General features: G+C 44.8%; 1 protein-coding gene across 1 annotated transcript in view; it reads left to right on the top strand.

Moving 5' to 3' along the window:
* ZSWIM6 (zinc finger SWIM-type containing 6) overlaps window positions 1-23,229 on the top strand; it is a 121,180-nt gene that overhangs the window by 78,441 nt on the left and 19,510 nt on the right. Inside the window, exons 5-10 of the mRNA XM_056848242.1 lie at window positions 4,104-4,283; window positions 6,000-6,176; window positions 6,439-6,585; window positions 10,410-10,556; window positions 13,006-13,266; window positions 15,753-15,888. Coding sequence (XP_056704220.1) covers window positions 4,104-4,283; window positions 6,000-6,176; window positions 6,439-6,585; window positions 10,410-10,556; window positions 13,006-13,266; window positions 15,753-15,888 — 1,048 coding nt within the window. The remainder of the gene's footprint in view (window positions 1-4,103; window positions 4,284-5,999; window positions 6,177-6,438; window positions 6,586-10,409; window positions 10,557-13,005; window positions 13,267-15,752; window positions 15,889-23,229) is intronic.

The following is a 23,229-nucleotide window of genomic DNA, read 5'->3' as shown; positions in this document are numbered from 1 at the left end:
ATTTACATACTCAGCATTGTATAATGTTGCTTCTGCAGCTAGTCCAAAAGGGCTAAGATGAGAACAGTGGGGCACTACAGTCTCCCCCACCACTATAAATCTTACTCATTTATGTATTTACTACATTTTTATCCCACCCTCCAAGGAGCTAAAGGCATCATACATAGATCTCCCTCCTCTATTTTACCCTCACAACAGCCCTGTGAAGTAGTTTAGGCTGAGAATGTGTTCCGGTGGCCTGAAATCAGGCAGCATGCTTCATAGCAGAGTGGGGATTCGAACCTGCATCTCAGATCCTAGTCCAGTATGTTAACACTACACATATGTCAGGTTTCAGCAAGCCTACGGCGTCTCAGGCAATAGAACTCAAATCCAGGCGGAGCAGTGATTCAGAGAGTTTATTCATGAGGTAGTAGTTTCAGCAAGACGGAGAAGGTTAGAATACAGAGCATTGGGGCATTGCTATATTTATAGAACGGATACAATGGATGAGATTGAGTTACAGGAATACAAAGGAAACAATGAGATTTCTTTCTCCTGGTAACGACTTCAGCAAACCAAGTACTGGGTACTTAAGGGCAATCAGAGAAGGGGCTGGTGGGGTTCCTGGCATTGTGAGCAAGGCCCGGTATCAGATGAAAGATTTACCCGGGCGGGTCTCCATACAATTGTAGATCTCTGACCGGAGCTTGTGGCTCGTGTGCAAAACAGGAGGGGAGGGGGGAGTGCACGGAAGGATCCATATTGTTTACAGAGGAACCATCCTGTTTGGCCCATGCTGTCAGAAACCCTATCTGACAACATACCATCCTACCTGGCTTCTAAGACTTCACCAAGCACTGTCTGTACAATCAAGCATGCTTTTACAATTGTAAGGATAAGAAGCTGGAGGGTGAGAGATTCAAAACAGATAAAAGGAAGTATTTCTTCACACAACGCTTAGGTAAATTGTAGAACTCCCTGCCCCAGGATGTGGTGATGGCTGCCAACTTGGAAGGCTTTAAGCGGGGAGTGGACATGTTCATGGGGGAGAGGGATATTTGTGGCTACTAGTAAAAATGGATACTAGTCATGATGCATACCTATTATCTCCAGGATCATATGAGCATGCCCATTATATTAGGTGCTTTGGAACACTGGCAGGACAATGCTGCTGCAGTCGTATTGCTTGTGGTCTTCCTAGAGCAGGGGTGGGGAACGTCAGGCCTGCGGACTCATTTGGTCTGGCCCTTTGTGGGTCCTGGCAGTTCTCTAGCTCAGAAGGATCTAAGACTGGTGATTCTCCCCCTCCTGCGGCAGGAATAGCCTCTATTAAAGGCGGATGTGAGTTTGTTTTGCCAAGAAAAGGGACCTTTTCCCCCCCTTGTAGAAGCCGTTAGCTATAGAGCTTCTAGGACTGCCCAATGTTAACCCTTTCCCACCTGGGCTGTGGAGAAACATTCCTTTTGTACTAGAAGAGCGGTGGGGGCAGAAATGGCGACAATGGAGGGGTTAAAGGAGGCAGGGCCAGAATGCGCGTTGGTGGGGCGAGTTCTTAGCCAGTGTGTCCTCATTTCATCCCTGCAGGCAGATGTAGCAGGAGCTGGCTGTAGAATCCGGCCCCGCCCATGCAGAGCAGGAGCAACTCAGGCATGCGGCTGGACGGCTACGCCCGGTTGGTGCAACAGACCATCCTGTGCCACCAGGTGGGCGAGTGCGCCACTGTTTTGATGCCTGCCTACTCGCGCGGGGGGGTCGTCGTCTGGGGCTGCTGCCTGCTTGGGGCTTGGTCGGCTAATTTTTAAGTTGATAATTTTGTATGGCCCGCGAATGATGTTATAAATATCCAAATGGCCCTTGGCGAAAAAAAGGTTCCCTGCCCCTGTCCTAGAGGCAGCTGGTTGGCCACTGTGTAAACAGACTGTTGTACTTGATGGACCTTGGTATGATCCCGCATGGCCTTTCTTATGTTCTTATGACCCTTGCTTTTAAAAAACAGAAGGTGACTTCTGAGGCCAGTGTATGACTGGCTACGTCTGGTGATTTGGAAGAATCCCTGAGTAAAATGTAGCTGTGCTATTCTCTCCCCCCCCCCCCCCGTCTCAAGCTATGGTTAGTCAACCAGACCTTTTGATGGTGCTCATGGATTGTGGTGAAACCTCCTGCTCGAAATAAAAGTGCAGCTTCCTGGGATTTATTGAAATAAGGATTCGTCTCGAAGGAGCAGTTGCCTGTCTGCCTCCTTTAGCACCTTGTGAAACGGCCGCGTACCAAGAGCAAAAGTAGGCAGTTAATAGCGCCTACTGTTAAGGATAACTTAGCACTTCAATAAGCACCACCTAGAATCTACTAGATTAAAATACTGATATCGGAAGGCACTTCTTAGTCTAGGACTGTTCTCTGATCTTTCCTTGCGCCTGATGGCTGATAAACGCTGGAGCCTGGCTCTGCCTTTGCAGTGTCTGCATTGGAGCGAGAGAGAGAGATCTGATGCGGTGGAGCCGCCTCCTATTCAAGTCAGGAGCGCGATTGTGGAACTGGAACTGACAATGCCTCACTAGGATTTGACAGCTTTAATATTCTTTCCCTTGTGTGAAATTAATACCAAATCGCAGTCACAGCATGATGCGCCTTCCAATTATCTTCAGGAAAAGATGAGATTTGCATATTGGTTTATGGTGTGCGCCTCCACAACCAGGAAAGTGTCATAGAGAGGGGTGGACTGCTGCCGAGAGCAAGCTTGGATGCGTGGCGCGTATGTTGGCATCGGGCATTTCCAAATTCTAGCTGCCCTCGAGGTTCTGAGCTTTCGGTTTTCTTGTATGGGGTGGCAGGCCCTGTTCACTACAGGGGTAGCTGAGGGGTCTTGAAATCTCTCCGGAGGCTACCACACGGAAACTTGCAGAGGGTTTGGGGATGCAAGACGGATGGGGGAGCAGGAGGAAAAGCTCAGATCCTGCAGGGTTAGAGATCAATCCCCCTCCACTTCCTCTGCTTCCATGGAGAGATGGAACAGTCTGAGACTCTTAGGATCTTGGCAGGACTCACACTTGGCCACCACCCACAGTGGGACAGTAGCATTGGGGCTCAGCATCCGTAGCCTGATGGTGACAGGGGCCACATGGACAGTGGGTTGTACACAGGTGTCTTCAGTATTGTGATGCTGTCACCAGCTGCCCATCGGAAGAGCAGTGCATTGTTTCGGCTGCCAAGGACTTAGCAATCTTGAAATCACTAGAATGCAACCAAGATCTCAAGGGAGCTAATGCCAGTGCAATATGACTTCCTAGATTAGCCACTGTAAATGCACTAGCTTTACAGTCTTTCAGCAGCACCCAGCTTTGCATTATGATGAGTCCAGCAAAGGCCTCATGAGAGGTGGTTGAAAGCGCCATGTGGAGCTAGGATATTCCCTATTCAAGAGCACTCTACTGAAGTGAGTCAGTGACTCTCCTGATTGAATACCCATTGTCTGATGCAAACACATATTCTCTAATATACTCTGGTTTCTCTTCAGATCGTATAAATCTTTCGCCTTTTACTAATACCCGTCATGTGTGTGAAACACTGTGAATGCTGTAAATAGGGCATATAAGAAAGTATATTAGAAGCTGCTGGATTGCCTCTTTTTCTTCCGGCTGTCTCTTAACATGATCAGGCATTCAGATGGTTGAAAGTGTTACCTGCTTTAGGTCCTGATTTGCTTCTGGGAATCAACATAATAGGGCAAAACCCTTTTTGCACACCCCACATTTGCATTCTTCGTTAGTCACATTTGGCTGTTGCGTCTCCTTCTCGGAAAGGCTGTCATTCATTTTTAGTGGATCCTGCAGGTCTCTGAAGTGTGTAAGAACTCTGCCTTGATGAACAAATGAAGTGTTGCTAAACAGTACTTGTTGATGTCTTCACTGAGGTTGTCAAGCGTTTGCCGCAGCAGTAAGAAGCAATAACATATTCTAAAATGTTGCAGAGGTTCCTAATATATGCATGCCTCTTCAGGCATGCAGTGTAAGAGACGTATCTCCTGCATTAGTTCCAAGTTAAATGTCAGCAGAAATGCTCTCAAGTTGTTGCACATTTCCTAAAAGTAAAGTAATGTGCCCCATTGGGTTTTGTCTCAATAGGTGCCCTTTGGATGTGCATAGTCTTAAATCCCCATTGCAAGGTGGAGCAGAAGGCAAGTTGGTTGAAGCAGTTGAAAAAGTGGAACAATGTTGATGTTTGTCCCTGGGAAGATGGGAACCATGGAAATGATCTGCCCAGTCTAACCAATGCTTTGCCTCAGGGTGCAAATGCAATCCAAGGTGAGCCACCGTTAATTTACTCAGGAAATACTATTTAGATAGTATGCTTGTACAATTGTCTCCTTAATAACTTCAGTTTTTTTCACATTTCACGCCCACATGAAAGATAGATGCAAAACCACAGGTCTTTAGTGTAAAGAAACTAAGCTTCCAAACTGCACACACTTTACTGCTTGCTTTCTTCCCTACTGAAAACATTTCAGGTCATTCTTGGAAAAAAATCTAAGGAACATGCCAGCTCCAGTATATTCTGCTGCATCTGCTGCTTCCCTAAATTGGTCATAGATGAAATGCCAAAAAGTTTATTCTAATCTCCCCCCCACACCCCTGGGTATGGTCCTATGCCCTTCAAGGTCAGGGTGCTTGGGGGCAGGGGCTACACTGCAGCTAGTATAACTCTGTGGTGCTCACTTGTTGATCTTCCAACTTCTACTCTCCTTTGCTATGTAAGGTGTGTCCTCCTGCCTTTAGGTGTGTTGAGAAAACAAATATACTCAGGGTTATGAGCAGCTGCGTAGTTAGTGGCTCTGCGGCTATCTTCATAGCTGGCATAACTAGATACATTTGCTGGGTGGTGTTGGATGTTCAAGCAGCATGCACTCACAGCTTCTTAAATCCTTCTATAACTATATAACATTCCTATGGGGGTGTATCTCAATATGGTGCTCTGAAATCCAGAGTCTTTGATTTCTCTCTGCCAGCCACTTTCTGCTTGCTGAATGGTGAACAGCAAATAACCCCCGTACTAATTCTGTAAAACCACCAGGAGCCGGGTTGAGATGGCATCTAGAATATAATTCCGTATGGTACTTTATTTCCTCCCCTGCCTCCATGCATATGGATCTTTTTCATTAGTGACACCTGAAGTTACTCCACTGTGACACTCTAGCAGGCATTACAGTCAGAAGGATGCAGTTCCAGGGTCCCATGTCAGTGGGCCCAAATCTGTAGCGGAAAAGCTCTTGTGCTATTTAGAAGTGTAGTGCAAGTCCCTGCAGTTCTTGACCCCAAGGGATGCCATAAAACTTTTGAAAACTCCAGTACTAGCAAGACAAGTATCATTTCTGTTTCTTGGTGTGCAAACATTTAATGACTCCGAGAGCTGAATTTCCTGGGCCCTTCTGAAACCGGCTTGGTGTAGTGGTTAAGAGCGGTGAACTCTAGTCTGGAGAGACGGGTTTGATTCCCCGCTCCTCCACATGAGCGGCGGACTCTAATCTGGTGATCTGGGTTGGCTTCCCTACCCCTACACATGAAGCCCTGCTGGATGACCTTGGGCTAGTCATGGTTCTCTCCGAAATCTCTCAGCCACACCTACCTCACAAGGTGTCTGTTTTGGGGAGGGGAAGGGAAGGCAATTGTAAGCCAGTTTGAGACTCCTTAAAAGGTAGAGAAAATCGGGGTATAAAAACCAACTCTTCTTCGGTTAAACATTTAGATTATTTTGCCATGTATGCACTGCAAATGCAGGATGAGTTTTGACCATTAACCTTTACAGGCAGCCTTTAATTAGCCTTTAAGTCCCAACGGTTTTAAAACCTGGTTATTTTTGTAGAGGCGTAAATAGGCTGGGTGCGTACAGAACTTTGAGATGCTTTTCGTCTGCTCACTGGAAAGGACATACAAGGAGTAATGGGGAGAGGGTGAAGTGAGTAAATGATACATTGACCCATGGGAGGAACAGACTCAACTTCTCTGAACTTGTGGGCCTGACAGATTCATCAAACAGGTCTCACCGGACAGTGTTCACTCGAGCCATCGAGGCATGTGATCTCCACTGGCAGGACAGCCACTTGCAGCACATAATCAGCAGCGACCTGTACACCAACTACTGTTACCACGATGATGCGGAAAACTCGCTTTTTGACTCTCACGGGTGGCCCCTCTGGCACGGTAAGTGGCTCAACCGGAAAGACGTTTCCATGACTTGGTCCTTTGTTCCGTTTCTATGGCGCTGGTTTTTTTTGGTGGGGTGGGGGAGCAGAGTGAAAGGCCTGGCAACAGCGACAGAGCTTCCCTTCAAATGGTCTTTTAGCAGTCCCGTTTCCAGATATTTTAAACAAAACCTTTTCAATAGGCCACTGAGACCGGGTTACTGCAGACGTGGATGTGCTCCTTAATAACTCTTTCCTCTTTCTCTCCATCTCTCTCTCAGAACATGTGCCTACGGCCTGCGCAAGGGTGGATGCGTTAAGGTCTCATGGCTATCCAAGAGAAGCACTGCGACTGGCGATAGCTATTGTCAATACCCTAAGGAGGCAGCAGCAGAAACAGCTGGAAATGTTCCGGTTTCAGAAGAAAGGTAAATGTGGGCAAGAGGAGGGGAGGGTAAAGGACACAGCAAGGTGATGGTACAGCTGGAAAGGTGCCAAGTCTATAAGGAAATGCTGTTTGGAACTGCAGCGCCGCAGGTGACTCACTTCAGGGATTGACAGTAACTGGTAGTGAGAGCAGGTTAATTGCCCAATGCTGTGTAAGAGCGTGGACAGTTTCTCTGTAGCTCTTGGTAAAATAATGATCACGACAGGGCCCTAATGCTAGCGTGGAGCTTTCGGGGTCTGACTTGTTCAACAAATTTCAGAGAAGCAGAAATGTGTTTGCCAAACAGCCAACTTAGATGGTCTGGCTGTAAATGAACGCGATAACTATTTTGTCTCGCGTAGCCGGAGCTTCTTCATGCATGGTAGTTCCATTCACGCCCATGATTTTGAAACGTACGAAGTGACTGTGACACAGATGTTTGAAAAGGGTGCATTATGCAGATTAGCGCATTCGGGGATCCAGGATTGGTTCAGGGTTTTTGTTGAGTGTAAGCTTGGTGACAAACCTGTGTCTGTTTCTGATGTGTGGAACAGCTGTTGTTTGTGTGTAATGAGGGTCTTCTACCTTTTGTGCTTGGGGGACATGCTGTCATCCCCAAACAGTAGGATGTGACCTCTTACCATTTCTCTGTGATCCTTCCCCTCATTTGCACATCTTTATACCTATATCAGGGCATTTCAGGAGCAATTGTTTTTGGTATGAATGGAAGTAAGGCTGTCCTGCAGAAGGTGTTTAATAGCCTTGTGTATATGAAATATTACTATCTGGGCCTCCCATTAGTCACACCAGGCACAGCACCAACATATGTACATGTGAGTACAGAGCTCAAATGAGCATGTTAGTATATGAAGTCAAGGCTTGTTCATCCCACCCATCAGTTTTGCTGGTCCTGCCTCTCCCGTACAAATTTGGTGCACATGGACAGAGCATCCCCGGTGGTGCTGGGAACAGATTGAAGAGATAGAGCCTATGTGTACGTCAACGTGTGTCGCTCTGTACGCCCTGTGTGTGTGTATGTTGGGTTTGTGTTAGGTAATGAACATAGTGCATTCACTCAGTCTCTTTATTTTGAAATGGTCTTGTGGATTTGTACTTTCCAGAGTTCTCCATCACAGAATAAGGTGCATCTCTGCTGCCGTTTGAATAGTGTACAAAAATTTTTTAGGGAAGACATTCTGTATTAAAAATTGGCAAAATACATGGCGCAGAGGTTCCTGGCTTCCAGCTGCTACATTGCAAACAACTAAAATTAATTGTTCTGTGTAAACAGATGTCATAGTATAGAAAGTTTGTTAAATTTCAAATGGAGGAGTTGTACACGTGATCTTTTCCAGGACTTGAACAAAGATGAGAGAATTTGATATATCTTGCCGTGCACCCTAGTTGTTGTGCATTTTAACTGAAACTGTTGTGGTATTTAAAGGGAGAAATGCCTGCGCAGTATTTCAGTACCAACTTTACGGTCTTGAGGAACTATATTCATGAGCAAAGAATTTGTGAGCCATTAGCTGCTTACATCAGGGATTCAGTTCTCTGAACAGTAGTTCTGTTTACCTTATGATGGCTAGCTGATTCCTAAAAAAAAAATTATCCATCAACGAATAATAAAATAAAGTTGCAGATTTGGGGAACTTACAGGCAACATCTGCTGGGTCATACTGCTGTTTCCATTGCTGTTACCCTACACTGTGAGGCAAGCTATGGGTAAAGTAGCTGGATGTGTCTGTGTGATGGCGGGGCACTTTCCGTAGTTCCCCACCCATACACATCACACTTTCCCATAGCGGTGACCGAGTTGTTTTTAGTTATGGCGTGGGTTGCGAGTGGTCAGTGAGGCAATGTTAACAGATTACTGTGCTTTACTCTGTGCTGCTATTACAGAGGAACCCTGGGGAGGTATAATAGGAATCGGAGGTAATTTCTATGGCTTTCCCCCGCCCCCTTTTCCTGGAGCGATTCGCGACAACACCTTTTCACAGCACACAAAAAAATAGTTTTGTCTCTTCTGTAGGAAGGGCTTGTTTTTGTGCTTTAGTAAAGGAGTATAACATGGTATTAGCTATTTATGGTAAGGCAGAACCTCTGCCCTAAAAAAGATTGGAAGTTAACCTCTGGTTTTATCACTACTTTACATTCTCACTATACCCAAGAATCTCAGAATCTATACATAGTAGTAAGCATGTTTTGTGGAATGTTTCCCTTAGTCCCCTCCTCACAAGTCGCTAATATGCTACCTCCCTAAGGTAATGCAGAATACCTCCTCTATTCCAGCCTTTCTATAGGCCCCTGAGCCCTATGTACTTAAACTATTAATGTCTGGGACCTTTTTCTTCACCTGGCAAAGCCAAACTGTTCTCCTGGTAGCTTCCCCTGTTTCTCTGTTGCTTCCCCAAGCCCTATTTGAGGAGGTGGCAGACATTCCCTCCACCTAACTCCCCACCCCCAGGTTCCAGAGTCTCCCATCGGCATCATTGGCGGATGCCACAGAGTATCTGCATCCCTCCCCCTGTAAAGGCTATCCATCACGACCTCTCCGTAGGAAATTGCCCCAGAGATCCCGGTTATGATTGTAAGGGTATCTTCAGATTGGTTGGGGGAGGGGGCACGGAGCCGGCAAGCATCAAATTCCCCACCTCTCCAGATGGCCTTATCACTGGAAGATTACTGTGTCGGCTGCCACATCATTGCTAGGCTCTCTGGGGCAGTCTGCCATGGCACAGCGCAAAGACTCTTGGCAGCCAGGTGGTAATGGGCCCCTTATCAGTCTGTGGACCCCAGCAACATGCCCATTTGCAGCAATCGTTTTGGTTCATCTGCCCACAAGGGATCATTTAAATTTGCAAATGAGGCACATGTTCCCCCTCCAGCTAACTAATAATAAAAAAGTTGTCTTGTGCAATGCCGTGCATAGTTCTCTCTCCCCTTCCCCCGCTGCTCCTAGTTTCACAAGATTGGACGGTTAAAGTAGTGTTCCTTGTTTTTCTCAGTCAGGAAACTAAAATAGCTATCTCTGCAGAGCATACCACACGTTTTCTTTCCTGTTTATAAATCCTTCAGCGGTGACCCCAAAGAAACCTTAGCTGCTTTATTATCAGGTTGTCCTCTGCAGATATTATGGCAGGCAATTTTAATGCATGGTAGGCATAAATTATGGTGGACTTTGGCATTGCTTCCTTACATTCAGAACGACACCTGCCTTTCTGTTCCTGTATTCAGGTGGGCGGGACAACCTGTGAACTTTTTCTGCTAGGCGAGATTGTTTTCAAGTGAAGGGTTTAGATCCAGCGATCTGGGAGGCAAGGATCACTGATCTGTATTGCAGTCCTTTCTGGAAAGTTTATTCCCAGGGTCATGGAACCCTGTAGATCTGAAATTGTCCTCTCCCACCGGCAGAGTTGTGCTGATGGAAGAGGCGGGATGATTTGTCTTCTCTCCCCACCCTCCCTAGAGCAACCTCCTCACCCAAGTGGCTATTAATCCTTATGGGCCCTGTGATCCCAGGAATAAACTTTCCAGGGGTTGGAAAAAGGCTGCTTGGGAAGGTAGCATGGGGGGGAAAATCGGTGACCCTGCTGAGTGCTGGATTCCCATCCCCAAAGTTAATTTGCTGTTGATCTTGCTCAGTCTCACTGAATGAGAAACCTTATTGAGTTCTCGGATGCTGTTAGAAATTTTGCCTGGGACAACAGAGTTCAAATCCCAAACCCTTCCTGTCATCACTAGTACTGGATAAAACTGTGGAGGTTTGCTTGTCAAATGCACTATGGTGATGAAGTTGCTTTTTTTTTTTTTTTTCTGATATAGAACTTCTCCACAAAGGAGTAACCTCTATCACTAACCTGGAAGGCTGGGTTGGGCACCCTCTGGACCCAATCGGCACTCTTTTCAGTAGCCTTATGGAAGCCTGTAGGGTGGACGAAGAGAGCTTCCACGTGTTCCCAGACTTCACAGGTAAAACATTGTTGCAGGTATACGACGTGTATTTTTTACGGAGCATTTTTAAATTCCTCTTTTCTGTTTTCGGAGTTCAGCCAGCTTCAGAATCATGGCAGGTACTGGCACTAATTATGCTTGATTTGAAATTTCATAATCCCCAGGGAAATTAATGCATCCCCCCGACTATCATGGTCTTCCACCAATAGGGGAAGACATCCTCCCATTCTTGTGTTTGTGTTTTGTTTAAATAAAATAAATAAATTTTATTTGCCGCTAATATGCCAGATAAAACAGATATTGTTTAATTGTTTTCAGTGATGTGGGGTGAAAGGTTTTTCCAGAGGATTTTCCAATGCTATATATTTCTGTGGAAAATTTTCCACCCCATGTATGTAAATATAGTCTGTCTGTAGTTGTCAGGGCTGTTGTGCTGCAAATCAATCGTGTTAGATGCACTAAATATGAGATATGAAGCACAGACAAACTCCAGTGCTTGAATATGGTCCAGGCGTGTATATTTGTCTCCTTATGCTGACATTTGAATTGGAAAACGTTTCAGTTCAAATTTTCCCAGAAAATATGCATCCTGATTGTTTTAAATTGTTTGTGTGCATGTGTGTGTTTAATCATGTTTTAATGTTTTTATTGTTTGCTGCCTTGGGGAACCCTAAGTTGGGTGGGAAGGTGGCTTGGAAATGTTGTAAATAAAATAAACATTGATTAAATAAGGCTCTTGAAATTCTGTCCATACTCATGGTGTTGAAATCTGCACATTAACATAATGTTTGGATGACTCTTGCCAGCCATTTCCCATGGCTGTTTCAGGGAACAGCATAAGTGAGAAAGCTTAATACCAAAGTTCTTGCTCTGAAAAGGAGGGCATCTTGAAACATTGGGTTATTCCTATTCGTTGCTTGAGGATTCAATTTGCAATGACATGTTTGTTTTGGCCGTTCTCTTGCTGTTCCTTAGCTGTTATGTACCTCCTTATTCGAATCTAATGATAAAAAATCCCATCATTGTGAATGATATTCATTGCCGGTGTTGAAAATTCTTTGTACTGGGTGCTACTCCTTAATATAAATTAAAGGCATTCAAATCATTGTCTGTTTAGTGCTGGATTTAAGGGACTCCTGTTCAACACTTCCCAATTTGCCTGGCTCTTGTAACCACAGAGAAGTGATTATCCTGCTTTTAAACTAAAGAATTTGCCATTTTGCCACATAAACTTCCTGCTGCTAGTGCTAGTGTACAAGACTTTGGGGATAGACTACTCTGCTTCCACATTTCACAGGGGAAGGCAGGAGACTTCATAAACAATCAAAAATAAAATATTAAAAACATGCACAGCAAATCCCTAAAGGGTTCCTCTGCTTTTTATGGTTTCTAAAAGCCAGAGTCATGTTGTAGTTACGGTGTCGGACTAGGGCCTGGGAAACTTAGGTTCAAATCCCCTCTCGCACCATGGAAGCTTGCTGGGTGACCTTGGGCTAGTCATACTCTCAGCCTTGACCCTGGCAAGTATTTGGATGGGAGACCTCCAAGGAATACCAGGGTCATGACACAGAGCCAGACAATGGCAAACCACCTCGGAACATCTCTTACCTTGAAAATCCTACAGTCACTGTAAGTCAACTGTGACTAGATGGCAAAAAAATTAATGAAAATGCTCGTGCTGGATGTTTTACAACCTACTCTATCCCAGGTAACATACAGTAATACAAAACCATGAAGTGATCATTTGTTGAATATTCTTTTGCAGTCAGCAGCTAATACAGTCAAATTTGTGCACTCTTCCCTTGCGTGGGTAAAAGCGGTAACTAAGCTCAAACAAGGATGAAGGGAACCAAACCCAATAAAAACAACAACCTAAATGTGGTAACTGACAAGAAATTCAGAATAGTGCATCAGATGCATTTTTTTACTGCAATATGTGCGCAAAGCATGCAGGGGAATAAACCTCTCCAAAGATGCAAGGGACATGTCAAAAAAGCACCAGGCGGTGTTCTCCTGATGCATTCCATTTCCATGTGTACATTGCCCCTACACACTGTACGTTACATAACATGAAAATGGTAATGATACGCAAGCTGAAAAATATGGACAGGGAGACTGCAGGTAACTGGTGAAGGGAGAGGTAAGCTTATTTATTGCCCCTTCTACAGTGCATGCATATAGCTTATAGTTAATCAGACCGTACTGGTCAAGTGCTCGAATGGTATTGGAAATAATACTAGCTTAATTTCCAGGACTGATTGTTGCAGGGTTTTGTTTTGTTTTCCTATCCTACCACTTGGCTCACAGTTGATACAAGCTAAAAATTGGGACTCGCTATTTTTTATTGTACTTTCTGGAAACGTCACAGATAATTAAACAACCCCCTGCAAAACCCCAAGCATAAATAAGGTGCAAAAGTACAGTGAAACTTTTAACAGTGTGTTTCCTCTTACCGCTTTCTTTCCAGAGCACATGGGCCAGTGCAAATCTCTGGAGTACTATCACCTGCCCGCGCACAAGTTCTTAGAAGAAGGGGAGTCTTACTTAACGCTAGCTGTGGAAGTGGCGCTGATTGGGCTGGGGCAGCAGCGGATCATGCCAGATGGCTTGTACGCACAAGAGAAGGTTTGTCGGAATGAGGAGCAGCTGATTTCAAAGCTACAGGAAATCGAACTGGATGACACGCTGGTGAAGATTTTCCAAAAGCAAGCAGTCTTCCTATTAGAAGGTAGCTGACTATTGATGGTAGCGGCTTCTTTTTAACGGTTTCTGATAAAAAGACCAGGTACTCCTTTGGGAGTCAGATTATCTGGTAATTATCACACTCTTAGGCATCTAATGGCTCTTATAGATCTTCCATCAACCCCCCAATCTACTATACTTAAATATTGCATTGGTGCAGAGATGCAAAGGTCTCTGCATTATGTGATTTTTTTTCCTACCTAGTGTGTCCTGGCTAGCATATAAAGGCTAGGAATGTTACATTGCTCCCTGATAGGAAGATCTTTACAAAAACGCTTTGTACCGAAGTTTTTGTAAATATGTTCTGTTTAAACTTGTCGTAGGATCTTTCCTGCCTTCTCCTTCCCACTGTTAGCCTGCTACACCTGAGGGCGTGGAAACTGTTGAGAATATTGTGGGTTTCTGTAGTTAGAAGGAAGAATTGAGGTAGATTACTCCACAGTTGCTTTTCCATTTGCAGAAAGGGAGTTTGGAAACTACCCAAAGTCATTTCAGTAACTCTCTTAAGTAGAATTCCACACCCAGGTACAGTAGTTGTAATACCAATGTTATATTGTTATCTTACATTGCCATCCTAAGCATAGTTTCTTCCTTTTGTTTCATCCATTGAAGTCAGTGGGCTTAAAAGGTTTTAGCTCTGCTTGGGATGGCACTGTTTATGCACTTGTGAAAAAAGAGGCTGAGTTAATTTGTTCCTGAAACTGGTGCAAGATAACAGATAAAATGCAGCGGCATCAATAGAGGAACAATCAAGCAAAAACAAATGCACAATTATGTATTTCACCACTTGTAAAGTCAGCCCATCCTTTCCAGACTCTCATGTGAGTATCTGAAAACAGTCCAGTTGTTCTGAAAAAGCTGGAGCCCTTAGTAGTGCTTTGGTATTGTTTTAGTGGTGGTTACTTGGCATATAGCCCCGACCTAGATGACACAGGCTAGCCCGATCTTGGAGGATGAGCGAGGTTAGCCCTGGGTAGCTCTTGGATGGGAGACCACGAAGGTTGCCGCTCCCAGGCAGGCAATGGCAGACAGGCACGATTCGTCTCTTGCCTTGAAAACCCTACAGGGTCTCCGCCATTAGTCGGCTGTGACTTGATGGCGCTTTCCACCACCACTTGGCAGGCAACCGCTTTATCAATGCTATACCCTCGGGCCATGTCTTACTACTAAAATTCTTATTTGGTGATTGGAGAAACGTACTCTATTTTATGTCGGTTTACCGGGTGACTTTGGCGGCCAGTTGTTCCCTCTCAGCTTGAACCTACCTCGTAGAGTTATTGGGCGAAGGAAGCCTGTACTCGAAGCAAAATATGACAGTAGTTAGCCACATCCCAGTACTCGTTAACAACTGGCAATGCTGTCATTTGTTTGAATGGTTTTGCAACCCTGTTCAAAGTCAGTGGTATTTTGAGGCTTTACTTTCTAAAAGTATGGCCAGTCTGGTCCACACTTAAAGGATCTTTAAAGAACCAAGTGCTAAGGGTTTTCTTTAAGGTTAACACTGCCTGCCAGATTCTTTACTCTGCAGCTTATTTTCTGGTGACTCTTCAGGTTCTCCATGGGGTCATTAGGGGTACGCAGTTATCAAACCTTGTAATACTTTTGCGTTTCCTGAAGTCTGGTTCTGAAGTTTAGATGTCAGCTCTTAAAAGAGATTCCCAGCCTGTGCACTGAAATAATAATAAGCAGGGTGCTGGGAGTGCATCAGTACTGTGGCACTTAGCTCATTAGTAGACGGTTTTTTTAATCTCTATGGAGTCCGAGGTTAAATAATCCTGCATCTTCTGCTAAGTAGCAGAGCTTGACAGCATTCAGAAACCTTGGGATTCCCAAGAATAAAGCCCCCCTGTGAAGCCTTACTCCCATGCTCTCATCCTGAGGTCACCCACATTGTATCGTTTGGCTACACTGGAGAGTACTGGAGGGTGGGCCTCGAAGTCTGGTTTTGAAATGTGGTTGAAAAGCTTTCTAGTCTGTTCTTAACACCTTCTGCCACAACTCATGAGCAGGGGCAGGTTTTTTTAGTCTCTGATTGCCTATCACGGCAGTAGCTTTAATGTCAACGTGTGGAAACCTTGCGTTCCAGTAATGAGGTCTCCGCATGTTGAAGGTGTAAGGTCTGCAGTGTCAAATAGCCGCTTATCAGATTCTTTCCTGATGTATGAGCTAACATGTTCCACTTTGAGTTTTGGCTTTTCTGAACCACCCCCGCAAGAAAAGCTACAGCAGAGCCCACCTTACTTCGCTTCAATAAGATATGTTTATCACCACCATTTTCTTTTAGTACTGCACATTACTTAGAGGACCCCCTCATCAGAGAGCTTATTTCTCTTCACTGTGAGTGTTTTTTTTCCTTGCAAGGATTATTACCTTATTTCTAGCTAACTTTTAGTACTCATGCAAATTAAAATTGCACCGCCATTAATAAGACTTTGTTTCTTTTTCCCCCTCTCCCCTCCCCTCTCCTCATAGCCGGGCCCTATAGTGGTCTAGGTGAAATCATCCATCGAGAGAGCGTTCCAATGCACACATTTGCCAAGTATCTCTTCACCTCTCTCCTACCTCATGATGCTGAACTGGCATACAAAACTGCACTGAGAGCAATGCGGTACGTGTTTGTTTTTTGTTTTTGTTTTTTTAAATCTTTTTGGAAAGGAAGCAAAACTCCTGTCCAACTGTATGAGCTCTTCCCCAGGGTCACTGGGGGAAAGCCTTTCTCCAAACACCTAATCCACCAGAGGTTAAAAAAAAAATGGTGACAAGCAGCAGGGCTATTTCAGTGGTGGTATTGATTTTGTGGACCTCCCTCCGATTAGAGGCCAACCAGGTAAGTTCCTTTGTGACTTTTCTGAAGGTTGTCAAAGGCTGCTTTCATTTCCTCAGGAAGGATTTGGAGAGCAATCCTAGTTCAGTGGATATGTAGCGTGTGTTTGATTATTTTTTTCTGATATAGGCCTGAATGGTAATCATTTATGGGATGATTCAACATTTTTCTTCTAAGCATACCTGAGGACCTGTTTGTCCATTGGATGGGTGTGCATTTAATATTTAGTAGGAACTGCAGAAGGAGCCCCATGGTGCAGAGTGGTAAGCTGCAGTACTGCAGTCAAAAGCTCTGCTCACGACCTGAGTTCAGTCCCGATGGAAGTCGGTTTCAGGTAGCCGGCTAAAGGTTGACGCAGCCTTCCATCCTTCCGAGGTCAGTCAAATGAGTACCCAGCTTGCTGGGGGTAAAGGGAAGATGACTGGGGAAGGCACTGGCAAACCACCCCGCAAACCAAGTCTGCCTTGGAAACATTGGGATGTGACGTCACCCCATGGGTAAGGAATGACCCGGTGCTTGCCAGGGGACCTTTACCTTTAGGAGCTGCAGAAAGGTTGAAGTAGAAAGTGCCAAAGCAGGATTATAGCTGAACACCAGGAAGACAAAAGTAATGACTACTGGGAAATTACACAACTTTAAGGTTGATGATCAAGATAATTCATACTATAGTATTCCCCATTATTATGTATAGGTGTGAAAGTTCGACAATGAAGAAAGCTGGCTGGAAAAAAGTTTATTCCTTTGAAATGTGGTGTTGGAGGAGAGTTTTACAGATGCCATGGACCACCAAAAAGATGTATCAGTGGGTTCTAGATCAAATCAAGCACTCTCCCTAGAAGTTAAAATGACCAAACTGAGGCTATCATACTTTGGTGGCATTATGAGAAGACAAAGAGAATAATGCTAGGAAAAGTAAAAGACTCTACATGAGATACATTGACTAAATCAAGGAAGCCACAGCCCTCAGTGTGCAAGACCTGATCAAGGCTATTAACAATAGGACATTTTGGAGGACCTTAATGCATAGGTCCATAAGTCAGAAGCGACTTGATGGTGCTTAACATACACACACAAACTGCAGACTGACCTGATTGTATCCAACAGTGCAACTGTCACTGAAGTATGCCCCCCACCCCCAATAAGCAAGGATTACCTTCTCTCTGAAAGTGGATTCATGGGTCAGTTCAGTGGCAACTATTGTATGAATTACTCTTTGCTATGGGTTTGAATTGTAAGCTGTTTTGAGAGCCAATCTGGCTGAAAAGTAGAGTATAAATATAAGTAGAACTTTGCCCTCAGCATGTGGCTTTCCTGTCACCCTCTTCCTGCTGTAGCTTCTTACACACTAAAAAGCCACTCCTGAGGGCCAGGGTGACCTTCAGGAACAGTATGGAGCGCAGAACCAGGGGCCGTGGCAGAAGGAGGACCCTGGTGCATGTCCCACCCTCTCCTTGAGAAATTGGCACAGCCATTTTGCTCTCCTGCAAGGAGAGGCTTGAATCCAAGCCAGAAGTTTTGGTACTTGAGTGCCAACTTGTGGTCTGGTTAAGACTGTTGTGCAGCATGCGTTTAAAGGGTCTTCTCTGAGTTTGGTGACTTCTAGCTCAGGTTTCATAAGCAAAGGAGTTAAAGGAAAATATTTAAACCGTCGGCTCTAGGCAGTTCAGCATTGTAGCTGTGTGTTTTTCTCTTTTTCTGAAAGTTGGAGTGAAATTTCAAAAATAGCCCCAACGTTTGCCTTTTTGAAAGCATATTTGATGTGCTTGACAACAGTCGCCAGATTGAAATGCATATTGTAACAAGGCTTGGGAGATACCTGTCTTCCTAGACCTCCTTTTCAAATATATGCCGCTGTCTCGTAAGCCTCTTTTCTCCTCGTGGTTCCCAGTGTCCTGTGGAGAAGCCTCTGAAACAGCTTGCTGTTTCTGTCACATTTGATAGTAGATCTCAGAACCGTAACTTGTTTACAGTGCAGTCCAAAGCAGAGTTGTAGCCTTCTGAATTCATTGACGTCAGTGGGCTTAGAAGGTTAAACTCTGCTTAGGGTTGCTCTGTTACTCTTCTCCGCAGGGCTGGTTAAGCTGCATCCCTGTATCTTAGTTTTTTTGCGGTGGAAATTTGTTGGTGCTGCTGCACGGTCCAGTCCATTTCTTTTGTCTGCTTGCTTACCAGCCAGACTTGGGTATATTCAGATAGAAAATTAGAATTGAGGTGTGTCATAGCACTACAAGCAGCTCTGGAGAGCCAGCATAGTGTAGTGGTTAAGAGTGGTGGACTCTAATCTAGATGCCCAGGTTTGATTCCCCACACCTCCACATAAGTAGTAGACGCTAATCTGGTGAACCGGGTTGGTTTCCCCATTCCTCCACATGAAGCCAGCTGGGTGACCTTTGGCTAACCACAGCTGTCAGCCCCACCTATCTCCCAGGATGTTTGTTGTGGGGAGGGGAAGGGAAGATTATTGTAAGCCGGTTTGATTCTTCCTTAAGTGGTAGAGAAAGTCGGCATATAAAAACCAACTCTTCTTCTTCTTAGGTCCCCATTGCTTGTGGTAGTAGGAATATGGGCATGTCCCAAGGGATGTTGATTCTATTAAATAAATAAATAAATAAAAGCTTTCTCCTTGGACAGCTATTAGCACAGCTTGCATGTTGTGAAGGAATCCTTAGGAGCCTCTTAAGTGCAAATATTTGATCAGGTAATACAGACACATTCTTTTCATTTTTAATACAATATATCGAAAAATAATAAGTTGGAATCAAAGTCTTTAAAAAATAAATACCATAGTTGAAGTACCAGACTATCTTGGATGTAGTTGAAGGTTTGGGTAGAGTCAGTACAGGCTACGAATACAAGTCAAACCACTGAAAATGAACCACGAAATTCCATGGATGCTATTAAGAATTGCCAGGTACTAACTACAAGTTGAAATATTACTAACTTCTTATGTCCATTAAAGGGCTGATGATGTGTTTCGTCCCTCGTCTCCTTCAGCGGTTACATATTAGGCCCACAGTTCTTCATTGGTAGTCTGAATTTATAAGAAGTTGAGGGTGTAGCTTCAGCTCTTTGTGCAGCCCAAGGAATTGTGAGCTACTTATTTATTTATTGTTTTGCATTTATATCCCACCCTCCCCCTGCATAGCAGGGCTCGGGGCGACTCACAAGGTAAATATAATGCAACATAATTTAAAGCTGGTAGAACCACAACAGCAAATACACTTCATTTCATCTAAAACAACATAGTGATGTAGCTTAATAAAAGGCAGCAACCACCCCGAGATTAAATATCGAAATAAAGACCAAACACAAAACCAGGGTGTGTGGGGGGGTGAGGTGCAATAGCTAACAACAGCCCAGGTAGTACTCTGGGTGGGGGGGGGGGGCAATGAGGTGGAGAGACAGGAAGGTGAACAATAGGGATAGCAAACATCGGAGGGGGTCGCATGATCCAGGTCGGTATACAATGTTAACCATGTAGGCCGTATAAACCGTTGCAACGTAAGCCTCTGAATGTAATCAATGCAGCCTATAATACGGGTAAAGGCTGCTAAAATTCACACACATGCATGGGAAGCTCAAGACTGTACATCCTTGTACTCAGATTTTAAAGTTCTGTGGCCAGAACACCAAAATTCTGCAGCCCTGTCAGAGAGGGAAGCAAAGCAAGTTATGTATCATTTGCCGCTCGTAGTGCCAGGCATAACTTTTGCATGGCTTGTCAGGAACGATGAAGAATGATAGAATTCATGGACGCCCTGCTTTCAACCAATAGAAGTACTCAGCCACCACCCTGGAAGCCTACTACGGGAAGACGCATTGCCACACTCTGGTCTCTGGAGCCTGAGAATGCTTAGGACTGCCATGTCCCCCTTGGCAACGGGCGGGAGGTTTTGGGGGTGGAGCCTGAAAAGGGTGGGGTTTGGGGAGGGGGGGATTTCAATGCCATTGAGTCCAATTGCCAAAGTGACCCATTTGCTCCAGGTGAACTGATCTCTTATCGGCTGGAGAACAGTTGTAATAGCGGGAGATCTCCAGCTAATACCTGGAGGTTGGCAACCCTAAGAATACTTCAGTTGACCCCTTTTCCAAGTCCCAATAGCAGTAGGAACTGCTTGCAAAAGGACACAAAAAGCTAGTGAATTCAGTCATTATGTGTTTTTATATTGTAGGGGCACAGCAGATGCCTTGGAGCAAAGTCCCATGACGGTTCTTAATACCTGGACTGATGTTAAGATTTGAGGCGTCCTGGGGTGGCCAGATATAACTTGATGCCCATAATAGCTAAATGAGATGCTGCTCAGGATTAGCAAAGGATGCTGGGATGCATGACTGCACTTTTTTTTTTAGTTTTAGAGAGTAGCCATGTTGGTCTGCGGTAGAATAGCTAGATTCAAGTCCAGCAGCACCTTAGAGGCCAACAAGATTTTGGGGGTATATGCTTTCGAGAGTCAGAGCTCTGATGAAGGGAGCTTTTGACTCTTGAAAGCTTAAAACAAAAAATAATCTCGTTGACCTCTAAGGTGCTGCTGGACTCGAATCTATGTGTTTTTTGTTTTTACTTCATTTATACCCTGTCGTCCTTCTCAATGGGAAACAACTGCTATTGCCAGAAGTCGAATGCTATGACACTGAAGCTAACTGGTAATCAATCATAGACAAGTTAAAGAATAGTAGATGAAGGGAAGAAAGTAGATTCCTTTGAGATGTGGTGTTGGAGGAGAGTGTTACGGATACCGTGGACTGCCAAAAAAAAAAAAAAAAAAGAAATCAGTGGGTTATAGATCAAATCAAGCCTGAACTGACCCTAGAAGCTAAAATGACTAAACTGAGGCTATCGTATTTTGGTCACATTATGAGAAGACAAGAGTCACTGGAAAAGACAGTCATGCTAGGAAAAGTGGAGGGCAGCAGGAAAAGAGGAAGACCCAACAAGAGATGGATTGGCTGTATAAAGGAAGCCACAGCCCTCAGTTTGCAAGAGCTGAGCAAGGTTGTTAAAGATAGGATGTTTTGGAGGACATTGATTCATAGAGTCGCCATGAGTTGGAAGCGACTTGACGGCACTTAACACACACACACACCCACACACACAGATGAAGGGATAAAGAGAGAAGAATCCTCTAGCTAACGGCAGTTTTTTTGATAAGCCAAGAAAATTTTTTACAGATACGTGGCTTACAGTGCAGTGTTAAACAGACTTATGCCATTCTAAGTGCATTGACTTCAGTGGGCTTGGAAAGGTGTAACCCTGCCTAGGATTGTGTGGTTAACCTTCTGTATTCAGTGCAGCCTCTGTCTTTTGGGGTCTGGAGAGCATCTCATAAACTGCGTAATACTTCATGCCCCCCGCCCCAATATTACTCCATTTTGGAATGCATCTGCAGGTGGGGTCAGTAATTGCTTTGCAGCTGAGACCATAAACATTGTCTTAAATTCCAGTCATTATTTGTATCTGATGAAGAGAGCTTTGACCCTTGAAAGTCTATACCCTAAAAATCTTACTGGTCTTTAAGGTGATACTGGACTTGAATCTAGCTCTTCTACTGCAGACCAACATGGCTACCCTCTGAGATAGAGGGGAGGGTCTGTGGCTCAGTTGGTAGAGCATCTGCTTGGCATGCAGAAGGTCCCAGGTTCAATTCCTGGCTTCTCCAGTCAAAGGGACTAGGCAAGTAGGTGATGTGAAAGACCTCTACCTGAGACCCTGGAGAACTGCTGCCTGCCTGAGCAGACAATACTGACTTTGATGGACCCAGGGTCTGATTCAGTATAAGGCAGCTTCATGTGTTCGGTGTTTGTAGCTTATCATGAACTAACTGATCTAAATATATGGTGAAGATATCCTACCCCTCAAGCCATCTCTGCCACACTAGGTTGATGAAGAAAATTGCCCTTGTTGACACTCCAAGCTACTCTGAAGTATTTCCTGCGCTGATGTTAGAACTTCGAAACTGCTTGGAAGCTACTATCTTTAAATTTGCCTTAAAGCTTTAGATCCAGGCTGAACTTTCCGCTGATGGAAAAGGGTTGGAATTTCCACCAATTCCCCCCTACCCTCCGTGGCGCAGAGTGGTAAGCTGCAGTACTGCAGTCCAAGCCCTGCTCATGACCTGAGTTCGATCCCAACGGAAGTCGGTTTCCGGTAGCCGGCTCAAGATTGACTCAGACATCCCTCCTTCCGAGGGCGGTCAAATGAGGACCCAGCTTGCTGGGGGTAAAGGGAAGATGACTGGGGAAGGCACTGGCAAACCACCCTGTAAACAAAGTCTGCCTAGTAAACATCGGGATGTGATGTCACCCCATGGGTCAGGAATGACCCGGTGCTTGCACAGGGGACTTTTACCTTTTACCCCCCACCCATCACTGCAGGCTCCTAATTCAGTTTGCTGCTCACGGAGTTCCTGAAGGCCACCTGACCCCAAAGCGCAGCATTTTGGGGAGCTCAGTGGGAGGATGCAGGCAGGTGGGGTTGGGTTCCCTGCTGAAAGTACCTTCTGCTAGTGGAAAATTTAATCTAGATCCACCTATCCCATTGTGGCTCAAGAATATTTGTAATAGAGACCTTGCAGTGGATTTTGGTCTCCAGCCCTGTCTGTCTGTTCCAGTCTGATTTAAACACGATGCTGGCAAGGCCAAAAGCATTTACCAGTCCAGGGTTCACGCTGGCATGCTAATTAAGCATGGTTAACTTTTTTGTGTGGGTTGCAGTACAGTTTCCGTGCGATGCTAAGCAAGTGCAAAGTTGCATGGGTCAACACTTCTGCCTTGCCAACAGCCCTGTTTAAATCAGACCCCAGTCTATGGCCGGGAAATGCAATTTGATTGTCCTTGTCTGTGTCTAGCATCTGCAGCCGGCAAGCTGTTGGCTAATAACCACCTTGCAAATTAGTCCATGTAAATTTGTAGCCCACAAATTAGTAAACATTTGTGGACTAGTTCATTTATGTCTGCCAACACATTCCTTTATGGATCTCGTAAAGTTTCCCTGCATAGTTTCCTGATGAATATTACACCATGAGCAAGTGGCCATTTACAGACTGGGCCTGTCTAGGTTTACTTCAGTGGTTAGAGAGTAAAGTTCTCACTAGTAAATGGCAGAATACTTATGGAGCTTTAGGGGCA

The sequence above is a fragment of the Euleptes europaea genome, chromosome 4 (assembly GCF_029931775.1).
Source record: "Euleptes europaea isolate rEulEur1 chromosome 4, rEulEur1.hap1, whole genome shotgun sequence".
Classification (NCBI taxonomy): domain Eukaryota; kingdom Metazoa; phylum Chordata; class Lepidosauria; order Squamata; family Sphaerodactylidae; genus Euleptes; species Euleptes europaea.
This window is presented reverse-complemented; position numbering and strand designations above follow the sequence as displayed.